The following is an 11,352-nucleotide window of genomic DNA, read 5'->3' as shown; positions in this document are numbered from 1 at the left end:
CTGTTAACTATCTCAATCTTTTCACCATACATACTGATGCTGCCAATTGGCCCAGTGGTGAAAATCTTTGTTTTCTTGATGTTGAGCTTCAATCCATATAGAATGCTGCAGTCCTTGACCTTCTGCAGCAAGCGCTTCAGGTCCTCCACAGTTTCAGAGAGCAGGGTTCTGTCATCTGCATAACGCAGGTTGTTGATGACTCTTCACCAATCCTGATGCCACATTCCTCCTCGTACAGCCCAGTGTCTCAGATGATCTGTTCTGCGTAGAGATTGAAAAGGTATGGAGACAGAATACATCCCTGATGGACCCCCTTCTTGATTTTGAACCATGTAGTGTCTCCTTGCTCTGTTCTGAATTTCTGCTACCCAGAGTGAAAAGGCTCTTAGTTGTGTTGTTTCTTTAAAAAAACTTCCAGAATCTCCCCCCATGTGGATAACATCAAGCACACAGTCAGCAATAAGCAAGCCTAGATTAGAATCTGAAAAGGCACATAATGCAATCATAATAACATTGCTTAGATTTATGTAGCGCTTTACCGTTTACAAAGCACTTTTACATGCATTAGCTCATTTGAGAAAATTGCAAAGAATTAGTTAACTACAGAAAAGTATAAGGCAGCATAAGAAAATTCATCTGTGAAACCACTACTCAGGAAATTTTCAATGCCATTGTAATGGGCTGCCTTCATTCTGTTTTCTCTGTGGTCTTTTGTTTGCCTGTTTGCTCTATTGGGACTATATCACATATGCATTTTTATGGCCTGCTTTGTTCTTGGGACATTGTATCTTTAACCATCTAATTTGTTCCTCACATCCCTCCCTTGGGAGAGAAGTGATTATGTTCGGAAAATGTCCCAGGCTGGAGATCCAAGATTGAATTCTAGATTCAGACTCTCTTTCTTGCTAGCTGCCTCACTGGCTGTTTACCGAAATGCCTGAGCCTCCGTTTCCAAAGATAATACCCATTACAGAGGATTGTTGAAGAATTAACAGTAAAAACGCACCCAAAACAGCTGTCTCACATAGTACCTGACACAGGCCTCTATAAAGTGAAGGAAATCAAAACTGCCAGGTTGATGATAGATGTAATATTAATATCCAAAGATGGCATCTGACTAAGTTAAAAATCCTGTAGCTCTGAAGAGTTAATATGGACAGGTATGTTGACTCTAGGAACGGATGTGGTTTCCATAATACCCTGTGTAGACAATAGTATTCCTTAACCTTCTTTTGTAAGCATTGTGATGCTACAGGTAAAATTCAGATGTCAGCCTACAACCAGGAGAAGATAAAATAGATGAATGGGATCTTCTAAGACTCAAATCCCTATGCACATCCAAAAACTTCTCCAACAGGGTAAACAGGGAATCCACAGACTGGGAAAAAGTATTTGGTAATGACATATCAGATAAGGGATTTATATCCAGAATTTATAAAATACTTGAGCACTACAACAAGATAAAGGTAAATAATCCAACAGAAAAATGGGGACAGGATATGAACAGACACTTCACCGAAGAAGACATCCAGATGGCTAACAAGCACATGAAGAAATGTTCAAAATCCCTAGCTCTAAGAGAGATGCAAATGAAAACAACTATGAGATATCATCTCACCCCAGTCAGAATAGCAACATTTAACAGAACAGCAAGCAACAAATGTTGGCGAGGTTGTGGAGAAACTGGAACCCTTATTCACTGTTGGTGGGAGTGTAAAATGGTGCAACCACTGTGGAAGGTGGTTATGGCGCTTTCTCAAAAAGTTGCAAATAGAGATACCATTTGACCCAGCATTTCCACTACTGGGAATATACCCCAAAGAGACCATAACTGACACCCAAGAAGATATATGCACACCCATGTTTATTGTGACTTTGATCACAATAGCAAGGAGTTGGAAACAACCTAAGTGCCCATCAACAAACGTATAGAGAAGCTGTGGTACATTCACACAATCGAATACTACACTGCATTGGAAAACAAGGAACTCATGCAATATTATTCAAAATGGGTGACTCTGGAGGACATTATGCCGAGTGAAGTATCTCAGTCACAAAAGGACAAATACTGCATGGTGCCACTGTTGTAAAACAGGACTGACATCGGGATTGGGGAGGAGACTGAGAAAGATGGGTTCAGTAATGTATACTGCATTGAAACAGATGAGGGAGAAAACTGTTTAAAAGGGATATGTGATTAGGTATTTCTGTCATGACAGGAGTCTAGAGCGAAGGCTACATGATGGTGTGAACCTGGGGAAAGGTTTGTAAAACAATGAAAGAATTTTTGTTTTACTTTTACAAGAGGGTAGTGTACAGGGGTGGAGGGTTTGGAGGGGAGAAAAGTGCAGCAAGGAATGAATGGAAAGCCAAAGTCTCTGTAACTTTTTACTGAAATTAATAATAAATGAAAAAAAATGAAATAAAATTTTTAAAAACCCCAAAACCACAATGTACATGCGTAAAACATTATATATGTGAATGATTGCATGTAAACCAATAAAAATATGAAAAATTATATAAAAGAAATTCAGATGTCAGTATCCCAGAATCATATCGTTAGTGCTATGAAATTCATGCGAGAATCCTCCAAGAGTTCTGGTAGACCTTCCTACCTTTGGTGCCTTTGAATCAGTGCTCCATGAGCACTGTTGTGCCTGAACTCCTTGTAGTCACTGTGTCAGTCCATCTCACTGAGAATCTTCCTCTTTTTTTTTGATCCTCCACTACCAGCGTGTCCTTCCCTAAGGACTACCTCCCCGCCCAATAACATGCCCAAAGTATATGAGAAAAACAACAACAACGCTGAAACCAGTACCTTCACTTTAACAAAGAGGAGTTTATTGTCTCACAGTGTTGGGGATGTCAGTCCAGTCATGATCTCAACCCTGCCCAACAATATGAACTGTCGCCATGGTTGTTGGATGCCATCTAGTTGGCTCTGTCTCACGGTGACCCCATGTACAACAGAACCAAACCCCGCCTGATCCTGGGCCATCCTCACAATCTCTGTTGTATTTAGTCATTGTTGCAATCATCATGTCAGTCCGTCCCCTTGAAAGTCTTCATCGTCTTCACTGACTTTCTACTTTTCCAAGCATGATGTCCCTTTCCAGGGACTGGACACTCTAGATAACATTGTGGGTTTGAAGTGTTGAGTTGACCATGATTCACAGAGACCCTACGAATAACCGAAGTGAACATTTCCCTCTCTTCTGCATCTTCACCATCGCTGATAAACGTGAGTCCATCTTGTCAAGGGTCTTCCTTTCTTTCAGTGACCCTCCACCTTGCCAAAGATGATACCCTTTTCCAAGGTCTGGCACCTTCTGACAACATGTCCCAACTTTATGAGATGATGAAGTTTTACCATGATTGCCTCAAGGGAGCATTGTGTCTGCACTTCTCCCAAAAAAGATTGGCTTGTTTTGTAGCCAATGGCATATTCAGTACTCCTTAGTAGCTTCCAAATTCAAAGGCATCAGTTCTTCAGTCTTCCTTATTAAATGTCCAACTTCTGCATGGAGCAGTTGTGAAAATGCTCTAGCTTGGGTCAGATACCTTCATTTTGTAATTTTCAAAAGCTGTTTCACAGCCATCTAAGGTGCAACTATTGTCTCTGTGTCTGGAACAAAGAAGAGAGAAGAAAAGCAAGAATGCACTGAAATAATTAGTCCAGAAAACTAATGGACCATGTGAGCCTCAACTGCCATGACCCTGATACCAGAAGAACTAGATGGTGCCCAACAACCACGACTGACCACTCTCACAGGGATCATAGGAAAAGATCCTGGGCAGAGTGGGAGAAAATGGGAAACAAAAATTTTAAAAACCTATATTTTTTAAAGACAGACTTACTGGTCCAAAAGCGAGTGTTGGAACCCATGAGACTGTGACTCTTAGTTGCCCTTCAGAACTTGAATAAAACTCAACCCCATGGATCAGCAATCACCCAAGTATACCCAGGCCGATAGGGTGACCAGTAACATCAGAGAGGCACCCACTCCTTAGAGCTGCCAACTGTGTAAAGTCAAAAGAGTAGCATTTGCCCAAGGAAAAAGGCCTGAATGTGCAGAGAGGCAGGATGGAGGTGTTAATAGAAATGAATGAGAATTACAGGGAAGAAGTGGGATAAAGTGTGATTACAGTATGGGTGTTATAATCAGTGCTATGGAATAAAATGTATATGACTGGTTGAATAAAAAAATCAGTATGTGCTGTGAACATTTATTCAGATTAACAGTAATAAAAAATAAAGCGTAATATTGAAATATAAGGTACTTATGGTAAGTCCACAATTCTAAGTGTGCTGCTATTCTTATTCTCTGTCGTTGTTGTTATGTGTCATCGAGTCGCCTGCGACTCATAGCAACCCTATGTACAACAGCTTTAACCTTGCTCTATCCCTTGCCAATCTCATTGTGTCTGACACAGCTACCCCCTTAACCCCAGTGACTGAATCCATCCATCTCATTGAGGGTCTTCCTCTCCTGCGCTGTCCCTCCACCCTCCCAAGCATGATGTCCCTCTCGGACTGGTCCCACAACATGTCCAAAGTAGGTCAGAATCCTTACCTCCAAGGAGCAGCCTGGCTTCACCCTTTCCAGGGCAAACTTGTTTGTTCTCCAAACAGTCCATGGTATATTCAACACTCTTCTCCAGCATCACAGCTCAAAGGCATCAACTCTCCTTCTATCATCTCTAGTCATTGTCCAGCTTTCTGATGCATAGCAAGTAATTACAAAGACCATGGCTTATATCAGACACACTTTAGTCTCCAGTCTGACCTCGTTTCTCTTCAGTACTTTGGAGAGGTCTCTGACAGCAGACTTTCCCAATGCAATTTATCTTTCTCATTTCCTGGCTACTGGTACAAGAGTGTTGATTATGGAGCCAAGCAAACTGAAGCTGTCAACAATCTCAATCTCTTCACCATGTCTCATGATGCTGCTAATCGGTCCAGTGGTGAGAATCTTTGTTTTCTTATTAGGTCTGTTCTTATTAGGTGTCTTCTAAGTGTGCAGTTTGTTCAGTTTTCAAAAATATGTGCTCCTGTGCAGCCACCTTCCAAATCATAAAAAGAAGCCTCTCTCCTGCTTTATCCTATTTCACTCACTGTCCCACCATCCTACGCACTGTCCTGATTTCTGCCACTAGAGACTCATTTTTTTACAGTTATTTTATTTTTTTTAATCTTAATGACTTCACCTGGTAAGCAGGACGATCATCTCTGCCTTGTTGTGTTACAGTAGAGTTCATGAAGCTGAATCCACACAGGAACCAGCTCTGCCTCCCAAACGCTTAGCTTCTTGTCTACAGGTCAGCCTTCTCTTCTAACGATTCAGACAGGAATACAAGGAATTCTTCAAGCAGATTAATGGAGGAAGGCTTAGGCAAGAAGGAGAAAAAAATGACGGTGCCAGCCTTCTAATTAAATGAAATGAAAGGAAAAATCATTTTTAGTTATATGTTTTATTTATGGTTTTTGTTTCTTTTTGCCCATTAGGGTGACAGTGGGTGCCACTGAGTTGATGTCACCTCACAGCAATCCTCTGTGACAGAGGAGAGTTTTGCCATTGGCTATACAAAACTAAATATTTTTTAATAAATAAAACTTTTATATTGGTTTGCTTACAAAGTGCATATACATAGTGTTTCACATTACCCTTCATTCCCATTCATTATGTTTTATAAAATTAACAAGCATTGAACTCTGCCCACCATTGCCCTTCCTTTCCAGATGCCCACTGGATCTTTCCCATTTCCTTTACCCGCCTTTCCCTCCACCCATCAAATCGTGTGACCCTATGATTTCCTCCTCCTGCCCATCTTTACCGCTCTGCTCCTACCTTCCCACCCTAAGATCCTCATACACATTTTACTAGTTATCTTTCTATTTCTACAGTAATGTAAGCCTTTGAGCTGTGGTGCTAGAGAAGAGTATTGAATATACCATGGACTGCTAGGAGAACAAACAGGTTTATCCTGGAGAGGGTGAAACCAGGCTGCTCCTTGGAGGCAAGGATTCTGAGGCTTCGTCTGACATACCTTGGACATGTTGTGAGGAGAGACCAGTCCTTGGAGAGGGGCGTCATGTTTGGGAGAGTGGAGGGGCAGTGCAGGAGAGGAAGACCCTCGATGAGATGGATCAATTCAGTGGTTGGAGTAATGGAAGTAGGTGTGTTGGAGTCAGCAAGGTTGGCACAGAATAGAACAGTGTTTAGGGCTCTTGTACATAGGATAGGATCACTATGAGTTGCAAGCGACTCAACTACACATAACAGCAACAGAGTAAGCCATAATCTTTAAAGAAGCGGGACGCCAACTCTTTGTCCTTAGGAACTATTGGAGAACTCTGGCCGTTCATTCACATCACAGCCTAGTGCTTGATTGTTGTATCACTTGGGCGCCATTTTTCCAATCTTCAGTGCAAAGACTGAATTTGGAAGCTCTAGGGAGAAGAAGAAAAAAAACCCAACCAACCATGCACTCCACAGAGGTAGCAGGCCTTCAAGTCATGGCTACTTTTTCCTCTGAAAGTTTTCTCCACATTCGTGGAAATTTTCACCTAGGAAAGCATTTGTTATTTGTTACAAGTTCGGGTTCATTGTGCCTTTGGCAGTCCACCTACACCGTCCTTCTCAGCAGCTCCTTCCTCTGTTGATGAGCACATGTCGCCCTTCACCATGACCTTTTTGAGATAATGATGATACCACAGAGTAGACTAAAAATGGCTCTGGTCTCTTTCTGTGTGGAGCCCTACCTTTGATTAAGAGTCCTTGGGGAGGACAGGGCGCCGTGCCATGGGCAGAGTCTGCGCCCCGAGGACTTGCCCTCCAGTCCCCATACCCTCTTTCTCTCTCTCAGCTCCAGAAGCAGCTCTCAGAGCTGGACGAGGACGACCTGTGCTATGAGTTCCGGCGAGAGCGGTTCACCGTGCACCGGACCCACCTCTACTTCCTGCACTATGAGTACGAGCCCGCCTCTGACAACACAGACGTCACACTGGTCGCTCAGCTCTCCATGGACAGGTATGGTGGGCCCCTCTCAGCTGGTCAGAATGGAGAGGTGGGGGACCGGGTTACAGAGGGTCTCGGGGAAACCTGGGCAGGTGGGCAGCCCTCTGGCTCTAACCTGTTGGACTTGAATGGAGGTTCCGTAAGGAACTTGACCACGACTGGTGTGCCAGGGTCACCTCTACACTTATTGAATTTTCTTAGCTTCTCACTCAGCTTTCTGTTTTGAAAGTCCATGATCTCCCTGCTAAGCAGCCTGGTTAGATTACCTGGCCACACCAGCACTTATTGTATATTCCTTTTTCCATCTTGCATTTTAAGAGTTGATGAATTTGAATTGTAAGAGTGTTGAATATATAGTATGTTGTTATTGTTGTTGTTATGTGCCGTCAAGTCATTTGCTAGTGACCCTGTGTACAAAAGCCCTAAATCCTGCTCTTATCTTGTACCAATCGCACTACCTCCGACACACCCATCCCGATTAACCCAGTCACTGAATCAATCCATCTCATAGAGGGTCTTCCCCTCCTGTGTTGTCCCTCAACCCTCCCAAGCATGATGTCCCTCTCCAAGGTCCCTCCTTACAACATGTCTAAAGTATGTCAGACAAAGCCTCAGAATCCTTGCCTCCAAGGAGCAGCCTGGTTTAACCCTCTCAAGGATGAATCTGTTTGTTTTCTAAGCAGTCCATGGTACACTCAAAACCCCAGACAGATCTATCTTGGAGTAAAGGCAATCAGGGCGAACCTTAGAGGCAAAGATGGTTTCACCTCATGTACTTGGGGCATGTTGTCTGGAAGTGCCATTTTTCCTTGGAAAAACATATCAGACTTGGAAAAGCAGAAGGTCAGCAAATAAATGACTCCCTGCAAAAGTGACTGCAGCAGAGGGTTTGAGCATGGCTGAGATGATGAGGATGACGCGGGATAGGCAAGGTTTAGATCTGTTGTTCATAAGAGACTATGAGTCAGTTAATTCAGTGGCTCTTAACAACAGTGACACCATGATGTTCACAAGGAAAATATCATCTAAGTCCCTACATTCATACTGAATGGTAATCTAGATGGGTCTCCTAGTTTTGTTTTGGGTTTGGGGTTGGTTTTCCCCCATCTTTTCCAAGTACAGTTTTATTTTTAAAACAAATTTGAAGTTTAACAATGGTCAGAGGCTGACTTTGTCAAGGGGAAGATGACCCCTTTTCTTCCTAAGAACCTCCCAGAGTATCCAGAGACCACTAAGACTTATTCCCGTTGCCCATGGGTCTGGTGGCACCAGTTTACCATGATTCTAAATTTCCCAATTTAAAAAAACCCACTCAAAAAACATGATCCTTAAACCCAGGTCAGATATATCCAAGAACTTGTGACCCTCTGAGTCTAACTTTAAGCTCCAAGACAGGTCTCTAGGGGAAGCATCAACACTCCTTAAGACAATCAACCATTTACTATCAAAAAGGGCTGCATTTACCCCAAAGAATAAACCTTGAAGGCAAGAAGAGATAGGAAAGGGAATATAGAAATGGTGTCCTTGTGGGGATTACAAACGCTGTCACACAAAATGCAAATTGTTGAATGGGAAAGCAATCCTAGATAGAGTTCAGCATCCTCCGATGCTCTTGTGGTCTTCCAGTTTTTGAGCATCAAAAATGCACCTCAGGTCCCTTAGGCACCTGAAGTTCAGCTATTCTAATATGCCCATGGGGGTGGGAGGTGAGTTCCAGATAAACTCCAACTTCACTTCGCTCAGAGCATCATTGCTTTTCCTCTGTTGCTTGCTTGAGTCTTCATCACTCTCTCAATTTTTCAGTAAAATATTCTCGTTGGAGATTAGTAGCAGTGACTCTGACCTAACTAAGGGGAGAAAAATGAACAAGTGATGTACTTTCTACTCAGAATACAGAGAAGTCCAATAGTGAGTAAGTGTGGTCTCTGGGGCCAGGCACTCTGGATTCCATTTATGACCCTGTCTTCTTGAGCAAGTCATTCTGCCTTTCTCAGCTTCGGTTCCCCCACCTATAATCTGGGGATGATAATGACAGTAACTCCCTTCTAAGATCGTTGGAAAGAGTCCATGAGATCATATTTGCCCCGTATTTGGTAAAGTACTTCAAAGTCTCCCCAAAGGATACCTGACTCTTAGCTGATACACTAACATTTGTGGTGCTAGATAGAAAGATTACTAGGCAAGGAAGCTCTGGTGGCCTATTGGCAAGAAGCTGCACTGCAATCCCAGAGGTACATGGTTCAAATCCACCAGATGCTCTACTGAAGGAGGGGCAACCTCCTCCTGTACCAGTCAGATGCGATTTGACAGTACATACATACAAAATAATAAAAAAAAATTAAAAAAGAAAGATTGCTAGGCAAATGGATAAACAGGTCCGGGTTCAAATCCTACCAAGTCCTTCACTCTTCTGCTGCAATCTTGGCTGAGTCTCTTAAGACCTTTGTGTATGTAGGAGTTTTGTCCCTGTAAAATAGAATTTAAAATGCCTGTCTGATAAAATCTTAGCTAGGAGACATATGAAGGAAGTATTTGTTAGCTCTCAGAGCATAATGCCTGTATAAAATTGTTATGTGCCGTTGAGTCACCTGTAACTCATAGCGACACTAACAACTCTGAATCTTGCCCTATCCTGAGTCATTCTCACTGACTCCGACACAGCTACACCCATTGCCCCAGTTACTGTGTCAGTCCATTTTATCCAGAGTGTCCTCTCCTGTGCTGTCCCTCCACCCTTCCAAGGATGATGTCCTTCTCAAAGGACTGGCCCCTCCTGGCCACGTGCCCACAGTATGTATGACAGAGCTTCAAAATCCTAGCCTCCAAGGAGAAATTTGGTTTCACCCTCTCCAAGACCAACACCTATTTGTTTTCTTGGCAGTCCATGGTATATTCAAGACTCTTCTCCAGCACCATAACTCAAAGGCATCAATTCTTCTTCTGTCATCCTTAGTCATTGTCCAGTTCTTTTATATAATAGCAAGTAATTGTGAAACCATGGCCTGGATTAGTTACATGTTAGTCTCTAGACTGTCATCGTTACTTCTCAGTACTCTGGAGAGATTCCTGACTTCAGATTTGCTAGCAATATCTCATTCTGTACACAACTACTATCCATGTGTGTGTGTGTATATGTGTGTGTGTCCTCTTTGCTTCTAGAACCTGCAGGAAATTATCCCCTGACCAAGGCTACATGTGACTTCACGGGTTCCTTCTTTCACAGCTAGAAGCAAAATAAATTTTAAAAAATGCCACTTCACCATATACACGTGCTGCAAACACTAACCTCAGAGTTCTTCCTTCCAGAACACTCATGTCCCCAGTCATGACAGACACATGATACCTTTAATGCCTTATGAGACCCTCACCATCCAAGTTATACCTCAGAGATCCAAGGAATTCTAAGCCAGACTGAAAAATGCTTAGCAAGACGTAAGCAAAATTTAAAAAGAAGTCATGCCCGCTGATGAGGAAGGTAGAAATTCCTCCAGCCATTTGCACTCCACTCAACACATCCAATTATGATGCAGCTCGCTGGCTGGTGCTGGCTGGATTGATTTTTAATTTAAGAAACATTCCGGGTGTGTTTGTAAACCTTCGAGTCAAAAGTAGGCCCTACGTGAATGCCAGAACAGATGAGGGGGAGTGACGTGCAGGCCTCCATGTGGGGCTCCCACTAGAATTCCATTCACAAAGAATGAATGTTGTGGCACCATTGTGAGCCCAGCGAGCAGGCCTATTTCTCGCTCTTGTTCAAGCTCCTGCCCACACAGCCCAGCACAAGACAAGAGTGGGGGGGGGTGGGGGGGAACGACGAGGAGTCTAATACAGGAAAGAAGGCTTCTGCCATCTGGCCAGGGCAAAATTTGACTTTTTTGATGAGTGTATTAAAATATATAAGAAGTGAAAATAAGGGATGATTCTAATATCTCTCAAGAAAAGGAAGATACAGAGAGGTATAGAAGGATAAATGAAAACTGGAATTAACAAGGGGTCAAAAGTGTTGCCACATTGTAGGTATTGAAACTGATGTTCCAGAGCAAAATGGCTATGCACAGTGGAGGAAAACTTATTTTTTTAAACTTTCACTCAAATTGCCATATAAGATAAAAATCCCTAAGAAAGAAAACTCCAATATAAGGTAGAAATCCCTAAGAAAGAATAGAATGTATATCCATCTATGTGTGTTTTTATGTTTGCCATTTGGACCAGGAGCATTTGGAGACACTCACCATGTTGTGCAGCCATAACTGGTATCTTTTCCAAATGTTTTCTTGACCTTTCACAATAACTCAGCGCCCCTTTCCTTGTCCACCTCACCCTGTAACCACTA

At 42.7% G+C, this 11,352-nt stretch overlaps 1 protein-coding gene across 1 annotated transcript in view; it reads left to right on the top strand.

Moving 5' to 3' along the window:
* Window positions 1-11,352, top strand: part of LARGE (like-glycosyltransferase) — a 663,150-nt gene that overhangs the window by 605,853 nt on the left and 45,945 nt on the right. The window contains exon 10 of the mRNA XM_006901347.1: window positions 6,868-7,031. Coding sequence (XP_006901409.1) covers window positions 6,868-7,031 — 164 coding nt within the window. The remainder of the gene's footprint in view (window positions 1-6,867; window positions 7,032-11,352) is intronic.

This window comes from Elephantulus edwardii, unplaced genomic scaffold, assembly GCF_000299155.1.
Source record: "Elephantulus edwardii isolate Elephantulus edwardi_28Jun2011 unplaced genomic scaffold, EleEdw1.0 scaffold00321, whole genome shotgun sequence".
Taxonomy (NCBI): Eukaryota; Metazoa; Chordata; class Mammalia; order Macroscelidea; family Macroscelididae; genus Elephantulus; species Elephantulus edwardii.
This window is presented reverse-complemented; position numbering and strand designations above follow the sequence as displayed.